Source organism: Pongo pygmaeus, chromosome 14 (genome assembly GCF_028885625.2).
Source record: "Pongo pygmaeus isolate AG05252 chromosome 14, NHGRI_mPonPyg2-v2.0_pri, whole genome shotgun sequence".
Taxonomy (NCBI): Eukaryota; Metazoa; Chordata; class Mammalia; order Primates; family Hominidae; genus Pongo; species Pongo pygmaeus.
Window position 1 is genome coordinate 32,415,249 of NC_072387.2, and position 23,663 is coordinate 32,438,911.

General features: G+C 36.5%; 1 protein-coding gene and 1 long non-coding RNA gene across 6 annotated transcripts in view; one reads left to right on the top strand and one right to left on the bottom strand.

Moving 5' to 3' along the window:
* RNF17 (ring finger protein 17) overlaps positions 1 to 23,663 on the bottom strand; it is a 137,686-nt gene that overhangs the window by 84,161 nt on the left and 29,862 nt on the right. For 3 of the 5 annotated variants that reach the window (XM_063650630.1, XM_054445927.2, XM_054445926.2), the window contains 9 exons: positions 22,028 to 22,139; positions 20,673 to 20,753; positions 18,476 to 18,576; positions 10,326 to 10,497; positions 9,065 to 9,141; positions 8,717 to 8,791; positions 5,099 to 5,403; positions 4,195 to 4,284; positions 2,160 to 2,318 (listed from right to left, as the gene is read on the bottom strand). In XM_063650630.1, the coding sequence (XP_063506700.1) occupies positions 2,160 to 2,318; positions 4,195 to 4,284; positions 5,099 to 5,403; positions 8,717 to 8,791; positions 9,065 to 9,141; positions 10,326 to 10,497; positions 18,476 to 18,576; positions 20,673 to 20,753; positions 22,028 to 22,139 (1,172 nt within the window). The remainder of the gene's footprint in view (positions 1 to 2,159; positions 2,319 to 4,194; positions 4,285 to 5,098; positions 5,404 to 8,716; positions 8,792 to 9,064; positions 9,142 to 10,325; positions 10,498 to 18,475; positions 18,577 to 20,672; positions 20,754 to 22,027; positions 22,140 to 23,663) is intronic. The other 2 variants (XM_054445930.2, XM_054445929.2) reach the window with 1 other exon arrangement.
* On the top strand, positions 18,208 to 20,656 carry LOC129011225 (uncharacterized). Its single transcript, XR_008493278.1, has 4 exons — positions 18,208 to 18,282; positions 19,423 to 19,494; positions 19,704 to 19,823; positions 20,284 to 20,656. It is a non-coding gene; the product is annotated as an uncharacterized LOC129011225 (long non-coding RNA).

Consider the following 23,663-nt stretch of genomic DNA (forward strand, 5'->3'; position numbering starts at 1 on the left):
CGTACATTTAAGAAAGATGAACAAGTAAGATATTTACTCAATTTTCGGTGAATCAGTGAGTGATGGCAGTCATAGTGGTAGTGGGTTAACTCAAAGAATTACAGCTTGCAAAGTGAGAATTGTAGGGAGTACCTCCTGGCACCACAGTTCAAAAACAATCATAAATAAGGTGGATTCACAGAGTGCTTTTGTACTGCATCATTTATTGTCATGTATTTGTATAGTTACCAAATACTTTATGAATTTTATGATAATATATATTTATTTATTCATTCTCCAACTCGCTTATTCTAGAGTCGAGGGTGGCTGAAGCCTATCCAGGCAGCTCAGGGCACAAGGCAGGAAACAATCCTGGTCAGAACACCATTCCATTGCAGGGTACACACACACACACCCTGGTCAGAACACCATTCCATCGCAGGGTACGCACGTGCACACACACACACACCCCCTGGTCAGAACACCATTCCATCGCAGGGTACGCACGCACGCACGCACGCGCGCGCACACACACACACACACACCCCCGGTCAGAACACCATTCCATCGCAGGCGCGCGCGCACACACACACACCCCCCCACACACCCACACACACACCCTGGTCAGAACACCATTCCATCGCAGGGTACACACGCGCGCGCACACACACACACACACCCACCCACCCGGTCAGAACACCATTCCATCGCAGGGTACGCACGCACGCACACACACACACACACACACACACACACTCTCTCTCTCTCTCTCTCTCTCTCTCCCCCCTCCCTCCCTGCCACTCAGACTGGGACAATGTAGACACACCAATTAACCTAACGTGCGCATCTTTAGGATGTGCGAGGAAACCAGAGTACCTGAAAAAATCCACACAGACACGGGGAGAATGTGCAAACTCAACACAGACATTTGCCCAAACCAGGAATTGATTTTTTCTCATCAAAATTATAATGAGATAATGTTATTTGAAGACCTGCTGTATATATTCTATAAAATTATTCTTTCTTTCAATGGATAAAAGTCTGCTGAAGTCATTTACTGTTCTTCATAATGAAGTACAGAGGCAGGAAAAGGGAACAAGAGGATACGCTCCTCTGCTAAATCAACAATTCACATGTCTTCCCTTATCACTAATTTCTCAAAATATGAATGAATGTTTTAATCAGTTGTATTTACCTTGCCAACATAATTATCATTAACAACTTAAAGCACAACTTTTTGGCTTTCTTAGAACATTTTCTGAAAATAAGCTATTTTTGGCATGTATTACATTTTAGACACATTATTTGCAACCACAAAAATCGAATTCAGTACTACATTCCCCTCCTCTTAGATACTAACAACCTAATGTTCCCAGCTCACATGGCATAAATGTTATTTTTTAAGTTTTAGAATTACTATTCATTTTTGTCAAAGTATATGATGATCCTACTCTTCTGATATTCTGAAAAGCTACATAGATGAGCTGAAAGTTAATCATACTTTTAAATGACTATCAATCAAGACTAGACAGATAAAACACTTTCTGTATTAGTTATATATAGGTATTGATTGCTACTAACATAATGAGAAAAATACTCTATTAATACAAATGAATCATAGCTTCATCATATTACAAGGTACAATCAAATTCAGTCAACGTTATAAGAAAAATACTCGTAACAAAAGCCCGAAGCATGGCAAATTCACATATTCTCACAATTAAAAGACTGACTGAATTTACAATTATCCTCTGTAGGGCGCTGGGAATGGGTGCCACAGGACTCCTGAATCTCAGGTGCTCAATGCTAGCCCCAACACTCACACACAGCGAGCAAGAGACTGGAGTTACACAAGAAGAATCATCTTAGAGGCACAGTTCTTCATGGAGACAAGGGGATAGGCTACATAACCTGTCATGGGTTTTGTAGTTTTAAAAGCAATTCGCCCTACTACATAATGGAGTTTCTGTACATATCTCACTCTAAAAATGTACCAACATTCCATCTTAATCCTTAGCTAACTTGCCTAAATAATTTATGTTAAATAATCCTAAAACTTTTATGCTTACTACAAATGAACTTAGAGCAAAAATCTATATTATAAGTCTTATGTGGGTTGGCCAAGTTATTATAATATTTAAATAAATTTGATACTTTAACTTGGATTAATATTTCATTACCTAGTTCCAAAATGTCTGAAGGATCAAGGTGTGAACTCCTATTGCAAAATTCATTCACCTTCTTCTCCAGTACTTTGGCGTCTTTTATTTGTGAATACTTCCGAATGTAGAAATGGCAAGGATCTATTACATGGCTTACAAAAACTAGCTCTGCAGAACCTGGATAAAAATATTTAAGCCACATTAATAAACCATGAGTTAGAAAATAATTCATGAAAGCTGAACAACCATAATAGCCTCTAAAAGAATGCCTTATGGCATTGTGAACTCTGGGAATACTGCACGTAGGCCCCAGGAAGTAGTCCAAGCCCTAAATGATTGATAAAACAAATGGATCACTTTCAACAATGAATTCTTTAGTAACCTGAACTGCAAATACTTCATAATACTTGTAAAATATGCTAAATAAGTGAAATCACAGTCCATGTGATAGTTAAGATTCTAAAGTCAACATATATGCTGTAACTCTACTGTATTACAAAAGTTGTTTCTTTATGAACATATTTGGAACTCAGAACCCCTACTGATAATGATTAGGTTTCTAGGATAACCTACAAAAGCCAGCTCCATCTATACTCTACCTATAGAACCAATACAGCTCATAGCCACTCTGACTCCCAAGTCTTATAAATCAGATGTGAAAAAATGTCTAGGCAAAGCCAAAGTACTGAGCAGCATTTAGGGGAATGTGTGTGCTTTTTGGTGGGGTGAGTAGAGGTAAAGACAGAAAATTTTCTTAAGTCAAGTGTCTTCACTAATATGAAAAGATCTCCAAAGTACAATGTTAAGGAAGGAATGCAAAAAACAAAACAGTGGTATGCTACGTTTTGTGTAAAAAAAAAAAAAAAGACCCCCCCCCCCCCCCCCCCCGCAACACACACATAGAGAGGGAGGGAGAAAGGTTTGGAAAAATAATTTGTGTTTATTTATAAATGCATAAAGAAAATGTGGAAGAGATGGAGACATTGAATAGAATGGGAATAGGATGGGGGGAAGTTTCACATAATATTTTAATATATATTTAATTTCTGAATGAGGTAAATGTTTACATGGTAAAATTGTTTAAAAAACAAAGACTAGGAGGAGTGGAAATGAATATAGTCAAGTATAGGTAGATGACAGAAACTGAACAAATGGATCATTTTAACTATCCAACAGAAAATATAAAGAATAATGCCCATATTTAGGGTGTGGTAAAAAGATAAACACATACAACTGGGGTGACATCTGAGAGAAGTATAAATTTTGGAAATATTCCTGGCTGCGCACGATGGTTCACGCCTATAATCCCAGCACTTTGGGAGGCCAAGGAGGGAGGATCGCTTGAGGACAGGAGTTTTGAGACCAGCCTAGCCGACATGGTGAAACCTCATCTCTACTAAAAATACGAAAATTAGCTGAGGATTGTGGTGCGTGCCTATAATTCCAGCTACTCTGGAGGCTGAGGCACGAGAATCATTTGAGCCTGAGGAGGTTGCAGTGAGCCAGGATCGTGCCACTGCATTCCAGCCTGGGCAACAGAATAAGACTCTGTCTCAAAAAATATTTTTTTTATTGGGGGGAATATTTCTGCCAGGGTCAAAACATTCATTCATTCATTCATTTGAGATGAGAGGTCTCACTGTTACCCAGGGTGGAGTGCAGTGGTGGGATCTCAGCTCATTGCTACCTCTGCCTCCCAGGCTCAAGTGATCCTCCAACCTCAGCCTCCTGAATAGCTGAGACCACAGTTGCGCACCACCACACCCACTTATGTTTTTGTACTTTTTGTAGAGACAGGGTTTCACCATGTTGCCCAGGCTGGTTTTGAACTCTTGAGCTCAAATCATCCACCCGCCTCGGCCTCCCAAAGTGCTGGGATTACAGGTGTGAGCCATGGTGTCTGGCCCCAGAATTAAAACTTTTAACATTAGAAAGTAATATATTTTAGTTATCAGTGAAATTCACTTTACTTACTACCTCACACTAGGTAAGAGTTACTTACTACACATACAGTAAACTCCACTACATCAAGCTCAGACAGTTGTTACAGTACCTGCTTTTGATCCAAAAGGAACAGATGAGTTTTTCTGAAGAGGCTTTTTTGGATATCTAGGTGTCTCCCCAAGATCATCTGTGCCGCATGCTTCATCAAAATAAGAAATAAAGACAACTTGTACTAACTATGTTAACAATGACATGCTAGTTTTTAAAAAGCTGTACTGAAATTGGCAAAACACTGGAATGGCAACAACCCTTGTATCAATGAATAAAGTTATTACAGGTATCTTAAGTAATTGAAACATCAATGATAATACAGTGGAAAGAAGTGTGTCCTTTTCTAAATTGTAATTCTGGAGAGTCAACCAATAAAATAGACAACGGGTGGGGGAAAATAAAAGCTGATCTTGAAAAATGGTCTTAAAGGAGACTATTAGTATAAAACTACATAGTGTAGTATCTCACTCCATGTTAATGGAAAGAATACTGACATTAGAAATCTAATCAAATACAACTGTGATATATTTAAATGTTATAAAAGAGATAACATTATAATCATGATAATTTATATAAACCTCACAACAAAGATTGAAGAGAAGATGTTCTTAATTCAAAGAAAGTAATAAAACTATGTCCACAAATCACATCTCTCTCAGTTATTTATATCTTTTATATAAGGCTTATATGTGAGAACACTAAAAAACTCACAATACCCTAATTAAACCAGATATTAATTTATACCTCAGAGGTTAGCTATATTACTGCATTAACAATAAAAATTATCCTAACTCTGGAAAATGTGAGAGTAGGGGCAGGTAATGAACAGGTTTTAACTCATAATGAGGAGTAAGATTATAACAGCAATTATATTTCTGTTAAATGCATGGACGAAAAAGGTACCAACTGTGTCTAATTACAGATACAAGATCTTTCCCCTCTGCTTCTACATTTTTACTTACTTTCCATGTTGTCTTCAATAATTTCTTCAATTATCACATCAGGGCTAGATCCCATCTGAGGTAACACAGCAATGGTTTTAGGGGATGCTGTTGCAACGTCTTTCTGTGGCTGGAAGTTTTTTGCTTCTAAATGTATATCATTTGTCTCAGGTTGCAAAGGAGGTGGTGGTGCTTCATTGGTTAGGACAGACATGTCAACCTTTTTCTTTTCTAGTCGTGGGTATGTATCGTAACAAGAAAGTCCCTTTTTGTTATTATATTTCTTTTGAACATTCTGTCTAATTTCATTTTCTTGGGGATAACATCTGTTTAAAAATACAGAGATATAAGCTATGAATACAGAGGTATATGGTACAACCATGAATAAGTCACTAGAAACTCCCACCATGGCCATTAATCTGAATCTTTTGGGCATGATTATTCAATAGCCACTAACCCACTGCCAGTTACTTATCCATTCTACTCCATATTTTTCTATTTTCTCCACATATCCAGACAGTTTTTAGGCTATCAAATCTACAAGTATAGAAATTTTACAATGAGATAAGATTGGGTTTCATGAACTTTATATTTTAGTTATTCCATGACGGATTTAGCTTCTTCACAGATCACTGTTTAAGAAGCCACTGTGGAAATAACGACCAACAAAGCCAACTGGACTTAGCAATGATGCATCTTTATCTGCCTCTTCCACCAGAGGACATACATTTAACTAAGTAAAATTGATCTATGTTGAAGTCCAAACACCTGACAGTCATACATATGTACACGACCTTGCAATCTAAATATCTCTTTTCATAACAATTCTTATTAGACCTGAGACATGCAACATTATTAATCAGCTCCAGTGTCATAAACCTCTGCTTTGACTTATACAACACCACTTCTGTTCTCCTTCAACTTCCGTCTGCTCCTTCTCAAGTTTTTTTTACAGATTACCCTTTCCCTGCTTTAAATTTTAGTATCCTTCCAGGGTACTGTCCTTGACCTGTTTGAATACCTGCTTTTACTGTGCAAACCCATGGTTTAACTACCATTTGTAATCAGTACATGCAGGTTATACTAGGAAAAAATTTAAAAGGCAGCTCTCAGAGTTAAATTTAAAGTAGAAGATCAGTACAGATGCTTAAAGAGGCAGAATAGTTTTTAGTGTCTTAGAAATGCTGATAGTAACCATATTCAAGTTGTGAAAATGTCAAAAACAACATATTGATTGCAAAGGTTGTTGATTATCCATGTAAGCATAAAGTCAAGTCACAGCAGCAAATATGGGGCAGGGCTCTCCCAAGCATGGAGAAAGATGACTGAGCCAAAGGACTGGTATTCCACTTCCTCTGGCAAGGTCTTCCCTCTGATGGAGAGGAATATAATCAGCTATCTTAGCCTAATTCTGTTAACCTATTTGATTAATTTTATTCCCTTTATTCAAAAAAGATTACCAAAAAAGTAACTTCTGACAAGTTAGCTCCTCAGTTCTAGTCCCTGTTTACAATTATATTTATCCATTAAGTTAACAAATTGGCATTTTGACTACACATCAGTTTTGTGACCTTGGCTTATATGAATTTACCTGGCTTAGAGTATATACATCATCCTATGTGCTTCTGAAATGGTAATACTGTGAGCCAGACTAATTTGTTCCCTAAGGTAACAAATGTGTTGCTTTTCTCGGGAGACCATTTCCATTGGAGACAATCCACCTACAATGAAAGAACTTATTTCTCTTTTGGTGGTTTCTACATCTATATTCTGATTACTCCTAAACCCAGAATCAAGACCAAGATCTCTTAAGTTTCAGCATTCATATCCAATTAAGCTGTACACATTTCTCCCCAGAAAGCTGATAAACAGTAAGTACTCAACATACTATCTTCCCCCTCCCAACTTACTTTGCTTCCTGTATTCCTAATCTTGATGAATAATACCACAATCCATCAACTTAGTCACCAAAGTGTAACAAACCATTGATGATGCTTCCCTTTTCCTCATGCCTCACGTTCAAGCATTACTCAGTTGTATTAATTTTCCCTATTTTGCATTTGTCATATCTATTCTCAGTCCCTATCCAGTGCTATTAGTTAAGTTTTAGTTCTCATGAGTTGCTGAGTTTACTGATATGATGGCCTAAGTGATCCTTCAGCCTTCACTGTCATCCTCTTAACGCCAAATAATCCCCCAAATGGCCACCAAAATTATCCCTAAAAAATGTAATCTAATCATTTTTACTTTCATGCTTAAAACCTTTTAGTGGCTTTCTACTCCTTAGAACTATACTGTACAACAGAACTTCTGGTGATAATAGAAATATGCTGCATTGTCTAATATAGCAGTGCTTTGGTCTAAATGTTTCAAAATTCATGTTGAAACTTAATTCCCATTGTGGTGACATTAAGAGGTGGGGCCTTTGGGGAAATTAATGATCAAGTAATGAGGGCTCTGCCCTCATGAATGGATTTGTGCCTTACAACAAGTCTGGAGGGAACTAGCTTACGCCCTTTTTTGCTCTTCTGTTCTTCCACCGTGTGAAGATAGTTATTTGTCCCTTTTATGCTCTTCCATGCTTTATGCCATGTGAGGACACAGCATTCGAAGTACTATCTTAAAGCAGAGATCAGGGCCCTCACCAGAAACCAAATCTGCCAGCATTATGATCTTGGGCTTCTCAGCTGCCAGAACTGCAAGCAAATAAACACCTGTTCTTTATGAATTACAGAAGAATAAACAACATCTGTTCTTTTTAAACTTTGTTATAGCAGCACAAATAGAATAAGACAGGTAGTCACTAACGACATGTGGCTACTGAGCACTTGAAATGTGGGCTAATGGAACTGAGGAACTGGATTTTAATTCTATTAAATATAATTTTAATTATATAATTAAATAATTATATAATATAAATAATTATATAATTAAATATAAATTTAATTAATTTATGTTTAAATTTAAATAGCTACATGTGATTAGTGGCTACCATACTGGACAGCATGGATCATAAGGTTCAAACATCATCAGACAGCATACAAAGTCTTTAGGACTTAGCATCTATGTATCCTTGGGGACACAGAGAATGGAATTATATACACCATTCCCTGAACCTAGCATGCTAATTCACTGCCCATATATTCACTGCCTATAAGATGCATACTTCCTTTTTCTCCTTACTACTTGCTACTTAATTTTAATAGATAAGGGGAAAAAAAAAATCTTTCCAAGTCCTGTTACCCCAGGAAGAACTGATCATTCCCTTGCTTTGCACCTCAGGTAAATTCTGCATACGTTACCCTAGCAATTATGCATTTTATTGTTTGCACGTCCTTCTTCCTCTACTTATTGTAATTTCTCGGACATTTATCTCAATATCTAGGGTGTTAGTGCCTAGCAGTGTTCAATGCTTGCTGACTGAATCAATCTCAAAGATAACTTCGACATGTATATTGCTGAATACTGATCTCTTCTAGGCCTTTTAAAAAACATTATATGTAGAATTTAACCATAGAAACTATTTTGCCCTTTATTTTTCAGCTTTTGAATTACACTAAACATCAATTTTTCTGTCTCTCAGATAATGTAGGTACTTTCAGACACTAATGGCATGTTACCATGCTTATAAATACTTACTTTGTTGAGTCCCCAAATTCAATCTTTCCCATATTGTTGAACATACAGATGATCTCACTGCAATTCACACTCAACCTATAATAAAACATTAACATATACATAAATGTTCTGATACAAATGTATCATGTTCTCCAAACGAAAATCAGTTGCTGACATTAATGAATTGAAAAGGAAACATTTAAATAACTTTCTAAGTTAGCACAAATTACACTTATCTTAATTTGGTTGCTAACTTAGTAAACATTTGTGACCCAAAATTTCAATTTATTATTACTTGCTATTTTAATACATTTAAGTTCCAGCACATCTTTATACTTGTTATGGTCTCCTGAACTATGACTTACTCACCTGGGAGGGTTCCTTAGTTGTGGAGAACTAACTTGTGCTAATTCACTATCTGAAGTTAACTGCAAAGTCCGGATAATCTAGAATTAAAAAAAAAAAATCATTCATGTGTGAATCTTGTCACAAATATTGCTGAACAGTAAGATTTTAGAAAGAAAATTGTATCTTTTAGGTATTTCATTAATTAATGCATTCAGGCTCAATTTGGGGCACTCAAAGGGATACAAATAAGTGTTTATGACTTTTGGACATATGTATAAAAGGTAACAATAGACACTAAGAAATAGGATAGAGCTACATGATCAGAGAAAACTCGATCAGATTCATTTTGCAACTGTGTTGCTATCTTCAAGAGTTTTCTCCCTTTTTGCCCTATTTTCTTAGCTAGATTAAGTAGGATAAAGACCAAATTTTATCATTTTTTCATCACCTAGTGTCGCACGTGTAATACATAGGAAACAACTATTATTGTTTTAGAACTAAAGCCTGGGACACCTAGCCAAGTAGGGTCATGGCAAATTCTCCCTTCATTTAACGTTAGAGACTTTGGAGGCAGGTAAACTAATGGCTTCTCTTCTATACATCTGATTATCCACAGGAAGTGAGATCCTGAAGATTCAAAGATGACTAAAGCAAGATCTATACCCTTAGGGAGTGAGGCAGAAGTCAGCAAAGATCTGTGATTAATCTCGTCCTGTCAAAGTATAAGAAACTTTTTTTTTTTTGCCCAATTCTGCCCCTTAGGCACATGATTAGATGACAGGAGATGGCTGAAGCTGTCTCTTGACTTGCACAATTTGGAAGGGAACTGGAAGAGAAAAATTTGACTAGGATTTTGAATTAAATTTTAACATTAAGAGTTGACAGCCATACCTAAATTGTTTATGTGAACAAAATAGAGTCCTATTCAGTTTGCTACCCTTATTTGTCCTCATTTTTTTAATCAGGTGTCCTAGAAACCTAAACTTTCACCTCAATGTCACCTTACTTGCTCTCAGATCAAGTGTTACAAAGACTTAATTGCACCATTTCCCTAACTGGTCAAAAATAACAAAAGGTCATATAAATTTTACAATGTCTTAGATTTCAAACATTATCTTATTATAACTTAGATTATCCTAACCTATATTGTCATCAATTTAGAATTCTAAATAACAATATAGGTTAGGATAATCTGAAAAACAAATTCTTGTCTTAAATATATTCCAAAGCATGTAAAATAAGCTACCACAGAAATAACTCACATTGTGAACTATTAAATTACCTGATTCAGGTCACAGTATCTTCTTAGAGAAGGTGATAATTGTAATGCTCTTGCTATGTTCATAGCTGCATTCAAATTATTTTTTTTCTCTTCAATGTAGCTTTTAGCCTCTATTAAATTTGATAGATAATCATCAGTAGTTCTTGCAAATTCTTCACACAGGTTCTTTTTCCTTCATTTAAGATTCCAAAGTTATTTTGCAGTATTTCATAAATACTTACAGAAAAAGTATATGTATAGTATCTTGAAGAGTAAGTTCAGTAGTTGACGAATTTTACATAATATGGTTAAGTGAGGCAAACAATAACTGAACTGTATCTGAAAGGGTACTTTCACTTGTTGATAAAATTAACATATAACATGGTAAATGAGGCATTAAATTGAACTGAAATGTATTATAGTTAAAAGCTATGTATACATAATTAGAGAAAAGCAAATTTTGTGGAAGGCAGGAGATTATAAGTAGAGACATACAATAGACCATCTAAGGCCTGGAGGAGAATCTGAGCTCAGACTCTTTAGGACATTAAGGCATATAAAAGCAGTTATATATACAGGGGAATTGAAAAAGCCACACTGAGGCCCAGGCAAGATGCACGCTCAGAAAACATCTGAGAAGATCTTAAGCCTGACCTCAGGCTGATCTCAAAGCTCAGGGCACACACAACCACTCAGTGAAGGACTGTTACATCAAGAGCCAGTCTGCAAAGACAGGGGAAGGTAGCTATTTTCTCAAATGCCCAATTTCAACAAAAATACCACAAGGCACACAAAGGAACAGAAAAACATGACCCATTCAAAGGAAGAAAACAGAATAGTAAAAACAGTTCTCAAAGAAGCACAGGCGTTGGACTCAATAGGCTTAAAACAACTGTCTTAAATATGCTTAAAGAGCTAAAGGAAAATATGGACAAAGAAATAGAGAATAATCAGAAAAATGATCTAGGGGACAAAATGATAATATCAACATAGAGAAATTATATAAAATAGCCAAACAGAAATTCTATAGATTGTATTGAAAAATACAGTAATTGTAATTTTAAAAATCCACCAAAGGTTCTACTGTAGATTTGGACAGGCAGAAGGAAAGAACAAGCCAACTTGAATATAGGACAATTAAAATAATGAAGCCTGAAAAAAATAAAAACAACAATGAAGAGAAGTGAACAGAGTCTAAGGTACTTGTGAGTCACTATCAAGCAGACTAATGCATGCATTATAGGAATCACAGGAGAAGAGAAGGACAAAGAGACAGAAATTATTTGAAGAAATAATGGCAAAAAAACTTCCAAAATTTGATGAGACATCAATCTATAAATCTAAGAGCTCAAGGAACTCCAACTGCTGAAGGACAAAGAGAATCCTGAAAGCTGCAAGAAAAATGCAATTTGTCAAGTACGAGGGATCCTCAATAATATTATCCACAAATTTCTCAGCAGAAACCTTGGAGGCCCAAAGGCAATGTATATTTACAGCACCAAAAGAAAAAAAGCTGTCAAAGTATTCTTCAAAAGTGAAGGAGAAATTAAAATATCCCCAGATAAACAAAAGCTGAGGGAGTTCATTACCAGTAGACTTTCCCTATAAGAAATGCCAATGAAAGTCCTTCACGTTAATGTGAAAGAAGGCTATGCAGTAACTCAAAGCCATACAATGATAAAAATATCTCTGGTAAAGGTAAATACATGGGTAAACATAAAAACCAATATTAGTGTAATTTTCATTTATAATTCTACTTTTTATTTTCTACAGAATTTAAAGGACAAATATGTAAAATATCAATCTATCTTAACGGGTATACAATATAGAGGAATGTAATTTGTGACATCGAAAAAATAAAGGGGGGCATATTCGTAAAGCAGTAGAGGTTTTACATGCAACTAAAGTTAAGCTGTCTACTCAAAACAGATTGTTATAACTTCAGAATGTTATATGTAATCCTTATGGGTAACTATAAAAACTATTTATAGACTATGCACAAAAAGAAATGAGAAAGGAATCAAAATTTGTGACTACAAAAGAAAAAAATCAAGTAAACACAAAGAAAGGCAGTAATGAAGGAAATAAGCAACAACAAATAAGCCATAAAACACATAGAAAACAAACCAAATGGCAAAAATCCTTCCTTATCAGTATTTTAAGTGTAAATAAATTAAACTTTCTAATCCAAAGGCACAAATCTGAAAAATGGATTAAAAATATGACCCAACTATATGCTGCCACAAAAATTTCACTTTAGGTCTAAAGACATATAGAGGTTGAAAATGAAAGGATGGAAAAAGATAATACACGCCAATAATTTAAAAAGCTGGGGTGGTTCCACTAATTTTAGGCAAAATAGACTTTAATGTAACAATTATAAGCATATATGTACCAACATTAGAACCCAAAACATATAAAGCAAACATTTGCAGAATTAAAGGGAAAAACAGACATGTCTACAATAATAATTAGAGACTTCAATATCTCCCTTTCAATAATGGATAAAACAACCAGTGCAGAATCAATAAAGCAATAAATTACTTGGACAACACTACAGACTGATTGCACCCAACAGACATATTTAGGACACTATACCCAACAACATGAGGATAAACATTTTTCTTAAGTGTGCGTGTAACATTTTGAGACAGAACATATGTTAAGACCATGCTGACTAATGTTTAATGTTCATTAACATTTATTAGTAAGTCTTAATAAACTTAAAGATTGAAATCCTGCAAGGTATCTTTTCTGACTACAATGGAATGACCTAGAAATAACAGGAAAAAAACCCCAGAAGATTCATAAACATGTAAAAATTAAACAATATACTCCTAAATCCCAATGGGTCAAAGAATAAATCACAAGGGAAATTAGGAAATTATCTGGGGCAAATGAAGCAAGAACACAAAATTTATGGGATGCAATGAAAGCAATGCTGAGGGAAATTTATAGCTGTAAATACTCACATTTAAAAAGGAGCTTGCAAATGAACAACCTAACTATATACCATAAGTAACTAGAAAAAGACCAAACTAAACTCAAAGCAGAAGGAAGGAAATAAAGAAGAAGAGAAGAGATAAATATACAACCAAGAAAAATGAAAGCAAAAGTTTGACTTCAAGATTAGAATTAAACCTATAGTCACACTAAGAAAAGAGAATCAGGCCAGGCGTGATGGCTCACGCCTGTAATCCCAGCACTTTGGGAGGCCGAGGCAGATGAATCACAAGGTCAGGAGATCGAGACCATCCTGGCTAACACAGTGAAACCCCATCTCTACTAAAAATACAAAAAAAAATTAGCTGGGCAGGTGGCAGGTGCCTGTAGTCCCAGCTACTCAGGAGGCTGAGGCAGGAGAATCACTTGAACCCGGGAGACAGAGGTTCTGGTGAGCCGAGGTCGCGCCACAGCACTCCAGCCTGACAGAGCGAGACTCCATCTCAAAAAAAAAAAAAAAAAAAGAATCAAATTACTATAATCAGAAATAAACCGGGTACATTACTATCAATTTTACACAAATAAAAAGGATTAAAAGGCTATCATGAACAACTGTACACAAATTATATAACTAGGTGAAACAGACAAATTTCCAGGAACACATAACCTATCACAACTGACTCATAAAAGTATTAAAAAATCTGTACAGACTATGACTAAGGAGATAGAATGAGTCATCAAAAAACCTCCCAACAAAGTTTAGCCTTGGACCAGACAGCTTTACTGGTAAATTGAACCAAACATGTAATAATCAACACCAATCCTCCTCAAACTCTTCCAAAATACTTGAAGGGCAGAAATGTTCCCTAACTCACTCTATGAGGCCAAAACTACCAATACCAAAACCACACAAAGACACCAAAGAAAACTGTTGACCAGTATCATTTATAACTATTGATAGAAAGTCCTCAGACGAACTAGCAAACCAAATTCAACAGCTTAGTAAGAGAATTATACACCATGACCAAGTGGGATTTATTCCTGGAAAGCAAGAATAGTTCAACATACAAACATTAACATGTGATTAATGTAACACACCACATTAACAGAAAAAAGAAAAAAGCCCAAGTGGTTGTCTCAATTGATGCAGAAAAAGGACCTGACATAATTCAACACAATTTCATGATAAAACCACTCAAACTAGAAGATGACTACCTCACTATAATAAAGACCCTATATGGAAAAACCCACAGTGAACATGATACTCAATGGTGAAGACTGAAAGCTTTTCTTATAACATGAGGCACAAGACATACCTGCTTTTGCTACTTCTGTGCAACACAGTAATGAAAGTTCTAGCCAAAGCGATTAGACAAGAAAAAGAAATAAGGTATTCAAATTGGAAAGGAAGAAGTAAAATCATCTTTCTGTAGGAAGTAAAATATTTTATTTGCAGATGACATGATCATACATGTAGAAAACCCTAAAGATGCCATAAAATACTGAAGCTAATAAATGCACTCAGCAAAAAAGTAGGACACAAAAATCAACATATAAAAATAAGGTGTGTTTCTACACAGTAACAATGAATAATCCCAAAAGAAAATTAAGGAAATAATCCCTTTTACAATAGCATCAACAGAAATAAGAATAAACAAAGGAGGTGAAAGACTTGTATATGAAATTGCTGAAAGAAATTAAGACACAAAAAATGAGAAGACATCCCATGTGCATAGATTGAAACACTTAATATTGTTAATATGTCAATACTGCACAAAGTGATCTACAATTCAATGCAATCCCTAACAAAATCTCAATGACATTTTTTTGTGAAAATTGAAAAGTCCATCTTAAAAGTCCTATGAAATCTTAAGAGACCCTGAGAAACAATCTTGAAAAGGAACAAAGTTGTATGACTCACACATTCTGATTTTAAAACTTACTACAAAACAATAGTAATCAAAACAGCATGGTACTAGCATAAGGAAAGACATACAGAACAACGGAATAAAACAGAAATCCCAGAAATAATCCTTCACATATATGGTGAGCTCATTTTTGACAAGGGTGCCAAGAACATTCAGTGGGGGAAAGGACAATCTTTTCAACAAATAGTGCTGGGAAAACTGGATATCCATTTCAAAAGGATGAAGTTGGATCCTCACCTTATACCATATACAAAAATTAACTAAAGATGGATCAAAGATCTAAATGTAAGAACTATAAAACTCTTAAAAGAAAACACAGGGAAAAGGCATCATGATGTTAGATTTGGCAGTGATATCTTGAATATGACACCAAAAGCACAAGCAACAAAAGAAAAAATAAACTGGACTTCATAAAATTAAAAACTTTTGTGGATCAAAGGACACTATCGAGAGAGTGAAAAGACAACTTACAAATGGGAGAAAATATTTGTAAGTCATATAGACAAAAATTTAATATTCAAAATATACAAAGAATTGCTATAACCCAATAGCAACAAAGTAAATGATCCAATTCAAAAATGAGCAAAGAGCTTGAATGAATACCTCATCAAAGACATACAAATGGCTGATAAGCACATGAAACGATGCACATTACCAGTCATTAGGAAAATACAAACCAGGCCATAATGATATTCCATTTCACACTCATTAGAATGGCTACCATCAAAAAAGAAAACAACAAAAAATAAGTGTTGGTAAGGGTGTACAGAAATTACAACCCTTGTGTATTGCTGGTGGGAAAGTAAAATGGTATATACAACCACTGTGGAAATCAGTTTGGCAGTTCCTTAAAAAGTTAAACATAGGCCAGGCACAGTGGTTGACGCCTATAATCCCAGTGATTTGGAAGGCCGAGGTGGGAGGATGGCTTGAGCCCAAGAGTTTGAGACCAGTCCTGGCAACACAGCAAGACCTCATCTCTACAAAAAATCAAAAATTAGACAGGTGTGGTGGTATGTGCCTTTAGTCCTAGGTACTCTGGAGTCTAAGGTGGGAGGATCTCTTGAGCCTGGGAGTCTAAGGTTGCGCCACTGTACTCCAGCCTGGGTGACAGAGCTAGAATCAGTATTTAAAAAAAAAAAAAAAAGGCCGGGTGCAGTGGCTCACGTCTGTAATCCCAGCACTTTGGGAGGCCAAGGCAGGTGGATCACGAGGTCAGGAGATCCAGACTATCCTGCCTAACATGGTAAAACCCCATCTCTACTGAAAATACAAAAAAATTAGCCAGCGTGGTGGCACATGCCTATAGTCCCAGCTGCTAGGGAGGCTGAGGCAGGAGAATCCCCTGAACCTGGGAGGCAGAGGTTGCAGTGAGCCAAGATCACGTCACTGCACTCTAGCCTGGGTGACAGAGTGAGATTCCGTCTCAAAAAAAAAAAAAAAAAAAAAAAAAGTTAAACAGAATTATCACATACCACTAAACTGTATGCTTAAGAACACTTAAATGGAAAAAAATACAATTACCTTTCCAAGAAAAAAAAAAAAGACATGGTTAAAAGGTAATTTGTGTACTGTATATTTGACTGGTATAACAAAATAAACTCATGCACATGACCTATTACTTGAATGTTATAATTAAAGACCAAATGTGAGATAGGACCAACATGGAGAATAGAGCATAAACAAATTCATTCATAGATTCAGCCTATGTTCCAGGCATCCTTTGGAATTTTTGTTTGTTTGTTTTTGAGACGGAGTTTCGTTCTTGTCGCCCAGGCTGGAGTGCAGTGGTGCAATCTTGGCTCACTGCAACTCTGCCTCCCGAGTTCAAGCAATTCTCCTGCCTCAGCCTCCCGAGTAGCTGGGATTACAGGTGCCCGCCACCACGCCTGGCTAATTTTTTGTATTTTTAGTAGAGACAGGGTTTTGCCATGTTGAGCAGGGGCTGGTCTCGAACTCCTGACCTCAGGTGATCTGCCTGCCTCGACCTCCCAAAGTGCTGGGATTACAGGTGTGAGCCACTGCACCCGGCCAGGAAATTTTTTTAAAAGCACTGATTTAAGAGTCAAATGGACAAGTGGCATTACTAAATATATTACCTTGACCATGTTACAATTTTTAAGAGCTTGTTTCTTGAAATGCATAATGGAGGGAATATCTATTGTACCTCCGTCATGTGAGCAAAGATAATATATGTCAAATGGCTTTCTAAATAGGTGACGAATATATAATAGTTAAAGGTATTTAGCAATGCCTATTAGGCTTCTGCTCTGTTGCAAAAAAGCACATGACTAAATGGCAAAACTATGTATAAAAAATTATGTATTTTCTCAAGTATATGGAATTCCACAACATAATTTAGGTTAGGAAAATCTTTTTCTGTGCTAACTGCTTTAAGTAAGAAGCTTATTTACTTTTTTGAGATGGGGGTCTTGCTTTGTCATTCAGGCTGGAGTGTATCGGCAGGATCCCCACTCACTGCAGCCTTGATCCCTTGGGCTCAAGCAATCCTCCCACCTCAGCTTCCCACATAGCTGGGACTACAGAAATGCACACAATGCCTGGTTGATTTTTTTTTTTTTTTTTTTTTGTACAGATGGAGTCTCGCTGTGTTGCCCAGACTGGTCTCAAACTCCTGAGCTCAAAAGATCCTCCCATCTCAGCCTCCCAAAGTGAGCTTAGACAGGATGATCACCATGTAATCCTACAGGTGTAAGCCACCACACCTGGCTCAAGCTTGTTTACTTTAACAGTTAACAGCTTCAGCTGGGCACGGTTATGTATACCTGTAATCCCAGCACTATAGGAGGCTGAGGCAGGATGATCTCTTGAGGCCAGGAGTTTGGGAACAGCATGGACAATGTAGTGAGGGAGACCCTTATCTCGGAAAACAAAAAACAACAACAACAACAAAAAAAACACAAAATTAGCTGGATGTAGTGGTGTGGGCCTGTAGTTCCAGCTACTTTGAAGGCTGAGGTGGGAGGATCACTTCAGCCCAGGAGTTTGAGGCTGCAGTGAGCTATTATGACAGCATTGCACCCCAGCCTGGGCAACAGAGCAAGACCCTGTCTCAAACAAACCACCATTAGCTTCAACACCAGAAGGTAAATAGCCAAAATTTTTAAAAGCTTACACATTATTTTTCATTTTGAAGTTCTAAAGATCAGTCTGTAGGGACTACAAACTTCCAAACTTGTTTAAAAGTTACCCATTACTTCATTCTAAACAAAGGAATACAATGACAAGTTAGTGTTAGAAACTTCAGTTTCATTGAGTCCATATTTTTAAGTTGCTAACCTGGAATCAAAAAAAGCCAAAAGTTGGTCAAACTGTTTCTCCACAACTTCTATAACTCTTTCTCTCTCCTCTATCGTTTGCTTCTGCATGTGTTCAAGTGCCTGGAAAAAAACAAGACAAAAACTTAATTTGGGAATTTTTATTTTGTAGAAGTTGTAGAATTTTGAAAGTAAAAGGTACTTTCTAGACTCTTCAAAATAACACAAGAGGTAATGAGATGATAATAATATAAACAGAATAAGTCACAAGGTTCAACTTTTAAGTTTTACTATCTGTGAGCAAGACCATATCTTTTTGTTTTACTGAGACAGGGTCTCACTTGGTTACCCAGGCTGAAGTGCAGTAGGCTGAGCATAGCTCACTGTAACCTTGAACTCCTGGGCTCAAGGGATCCTCCTGCCTTGGCCTCCTGAGTAGCAATGACTACAGGCACGTAGCCTCATGTCCAGCTAATTTTTTTTTTGGCAGTGGGGAGGAACAAGGTCTCATTATGTTGCCCCGGCTGGTCTCAAACTCCTGGCCTCAAGTGATCCTCCTGCCTTGGCCTCCCAAAGCACTGGGATTACAGGCATGAGCCACCACACCTGGCCTTACTGGCATTTTCTACTGATAATATGGCAACAAGACCTAAAAAAAATCCACTGATGAGTGTACTAAGTTTTTTTCTTGTCATCATTACAGGAAACAAGTCATTTTAAGTAGCTGAATTTCTCTTTGATAGGACCCCATGGATTAAAAAAAAAATCTTAGAAACCATACTTGAATTAAAATGTTAAGTATTACACAATCTTAGTATTTTTGAAGTTTTAAGTACTGTTGCTTAGATCCATGACCCCTTCTTTCCTTCTGATTCTTCCAATTTAGAATGGGAATGTGGAATGTCTATCTTATATTCCTGCTTCACCGATGTATTTTAGAAGCAAGTAAGTTCTTGTCTCGTTTCACAGGCTCATAGTGGAAATGAATTTTGCCCTAGGATGAATCGTATATCGAGTCTTCACCCACACCTAACTTAGAAGGTGAGATTTTAATTTTTATTAATTAAAAAAATTTTTTTTTTGGAGACGGAGTTTTACTCCATCAACCAGCCTGAAGTACAGTGGCACGACCTTGGCTCACTGCAACCTCCGTCTCCCGGGTTCAAGCAATTCTCATGCCTCAGCCTCCCCAGCAGCTGGAACTACAGGTGGGTGCCACCATGCCCAGCTAACTTTTGAATTTTTAATAGAGATGGGGTTTAGCCATGTTGACAAGGCTGGTTTTGAACTCCTGACCTCAAGTGATCCACCTGCCTTGGCGTCCCAAAGTGCTGGGATCATAGGCACGACCAAGTGAGCCTGCCCAGAAGGTGAGATTTTAATATTTACAATTGATGCTGGAATGGGTTAAACTTTTGGGGATGTCAGGATGGGGTGAATGTATCTTGCATTGAGAAGGACATGAATACTGAGGGCTAGAGAACACTCTGTTTTTAGTTGGATTGTGTCCCCACTATCCCAAATTCAGATACTGAAGTCCTAACCTCCAGTTAATTTACCACTGATTTGCTCTTCTCCACTATATCTGGTACTAATTATTGCTGATCACAGGTGACATTATTTTTTCCCCTTTTCTCTCAATGTTGTTTTTTTCCTCTCATAACTCTTCTATCTTATTACTTTTATCATATTTCTCATTCCTCTTGAGAAATGACTTTTGATAGTGACTCTTAGCCAATCAAAAATGTCCTGTCCTTCTATGCAAAAAAGCAGCCACAACATAATCAGCTATAACCTTTTGAACTCCTTAATTGTAAATTTTATTGCTAGGTGCTGAAGAACTTGTTTTGTGTCACCAAATGAGAGAGTCTCTTTCGGAAGGTGGAGCAGGAAGAAAGAGACTCACTAAGGGGGATACAGCCAAACAATGAGCAAGTGTTGAAAAGATAATCTGCAATGCTTCTGAGACAAAATTCAGCTCACAGCAAGTAGAAGTCATGGTTCCTTATTAAAGCTGGAATTTTATTAAGTTCCTAGCACAACAATGTTACAAGACCAATCTTGGCAGCCCATGGGAAAAGTTTTCCATTCTTTTTTAGATTATCATGCTTAATAACTCAGTGCTAAGCTCTAACCTCAGTGGTAACATCTCCAAATGTACACAATTAAAGAGGACATGCTTCACTTCATGATAGAATTTAATCCTGCAAATTGCTTACTTTTCCAGCAATGCTTAATTGTTCAAAATTATGGTGTGCTGTATTCAATGCTTCATCAATTTCTTCTGCAGTATCAGTGTCCTAAGAAGGGAGGGAAATCACATACAAATATAAAACTAAAAAACAGATGCCTAGATATATATATATATTATAGTTGCAAAAAATTCAGGCTACCGTTTTGGTTACAAAAGCAACATAGACTCACTACAGAAAAGTGAAAACAAGCAACAAAAATAACATTCAATCCTGCTAACCTGGAGATAAAAACCATTCATATTTTAGAGCTTTAGTTAGACCATTCCAGATTTTTTTCATAAAGATATTTTTTAAAAATGGGATAATGCCCTGTAATTATCTTTTCAACTTAAAACTACCTTGAACAATTTATCATGGCAATACATGTATACATATAAAAATTATAAATAGTTCTTAAGGAAAAAAAGATTATAATTTGGCTCCATTAAGATTTACACTTGAAGTAAAAGTCAGCAAGATTAAGTGCTTTCTCCCCTTCCCCAGCCCATTAATGATTTTTTTTTTTTTTTTTTTTTTTTTTTTGAGACAGAGTCTCACTGTTGCACAGGCTGGAGTGCGGTGATGCTATCTCTGCTCACTGCAACTTCTGCCTCCCAGGTTTAAGTGATTCTCATGCCTCAGCCTTGCAAGTAACTGGAATTACAAGTGTGCACCACCACAGCACCACATCCAGCTAATTTTTGTACTTTTAGTAGAGATGGGGTTTTGCCATGTCGGCCAGGCTGGTCTTGAATTCCTGGCCTCAAGTGATCTACCCGTCTTGGTCTCCCAAAGTGCTGGGATTACAGGCATGAGCCACTGCGCCTGGCCTCCATTACTGATCTTAACACAAAAACTTAATACTTCACTCAATATCATTTTGGAGTTTGTTCTATTTCTAATCTTAATACATTATTTAAAGTTATCAGCAGTAGATAAAAGGTAAAACTCTATCTTCAGCAATAACATTAACAACAGCAAATGTAATTAGGCCTCTTGGTTGCCATTAAAATAAGTGAAAAATCACATTTAAAATTTAAAAACTCATGCTTTACATGTTTCACAGAACCTGGATTCAATAACTAGTTTCAAAGGGAAGAAGCTACACACAGGTAAATATCAAGAACTTTGAAACAGAGTCAGTCAAAGGTAGAACAGGCTGCCTTGGAAGAGAACTGTCTAAGCATAGAACAAAAGAGATTCAAGTAGGAGGGTGGGTTTACTTCTGTTACGTATAAGCTTCCAAAAGAATCTATAATTATAGGAGAAGAAAGTTGAGCTACTAGAGACCAAGTCAAACATTTGCCTTCATCGTACTTCATGATCAACATGTTTCATACCAACATTACAGCTGATGAGTTCAAAACAGTCCTGTGTGTGGAGGCTGAATGTTCTAAACCAGTAGTTAGCTGATCAGCAGTCTTCTTAAAGTCCTGAGAACAATTCTTTATCCTGAAAAGTATCAAGTATATTATTTTATTTTTTGAGACAGGATCTTTCTCTGTCACCCAGGCCGGAGTGCAGTGGCACCATCATGGCTCACGGCAGCCTTGACTTCCCAGGCTCCAGCGATCCTGGACTCGCTTCCCAGCCTCGACTTCCCAGCCTCCTAAGTAGCTGGGACCATAGGCATATGCCACCACACTCGGCTGATTTTTGTATTTTTTGTAGAGATGAGATTTCAAAATGCTGTCCAGGCTGGTCTCAAAATCCTAAGCTCAAGTGATCTACCCGCCTTGGCCCCCCAAAGTGCTGGGATTACAGGTGTGAGCCACTGTGCCTGGCCCACGTACATTATTTTAAATACCAACATTACCTCATCAATCAATGTAATGGTTTTAATCTTCCATTCAGATTTTACCATAAAAAAAATTCATATAATGACTTATAAGAACATGTACAGTGAATTATCAATTAACCATAAGTGGGAAGAGAGAAACCATGAGGAAATATGTTTTCATACTAATTTTAATTTAAAAAAATTCCAAAAATAATGGCTTAAAGTATATATTGTATTTTAATTTCTTAATTACTGGTCCTTACGTGGTATTTTTTGGTACAGATGCTGATAATCAATGAAATGTGATAAGCTCATCAATTAAGTAAGTGTTTATATATACAAATGCCAGCTATTAAAAAGAAGGTACTTAACAAGTCTGGAGAATTAAAAAAAGGTAATGAATTTAACTAAGCAAGTTAATTGCAAAGAAAAAGTTAGTTGCATTCTCTAGTCTATAGAAGCCAGAGTTTTATTTATTAATTTATCTGTTTTAGAGATGGGGGGGGGGGTCTCACTATGTTGCCCAGGCTGGTCTCGAACTCCTGGACTCAAGTGATCCTCCCACCTCAGCCACCCAAAGTGCTGGAATTAAAGGCATGAGCCATCATGCCCAGCTATTTTTATCTTTATATCACCATATTGGCTAGCACACAGTAACGAGTGTTTGCTGCGTTAATCATCAGCTTACAGCTTATGGAGGAAAATATGATGTTTAAATGTTACAGAGAAAAAATACTACACCAAATAATTTTTAAACATTCTATTCTTTGAAAAGTGAATATTCATGTTCTTAATAACATGAGTGCATTAGCCCTGAGGATTCCATTATTGAATTCCTGTTTCAAAATATTAAAGACAAATCAGTAAATGAGTCAAGGATTACTATAATTTAAAAATATACAACCATTTTAAAACCAAACAGCACCTTAGAGAATAGCAGTTTCTAAAATAGATCTAATTGACATAAATTTAATTTTTTAAATGGTTATTTGGAACAAATTTGGGTACTTTCTGGTTAAGATGGATTCATATACCCCTGAAAGTAAAATTTCACTTTGCAACTCTAACAGACATTATACATATATAGACGAGAGTACAACCTGGTTTGACTGGCATCATGTGTCAGAAAATTTCACACACAAGTACAGATCTCGAGTTTGTCTTGAGAAAAAAAAGATGTGGCAACATTGGGTTGG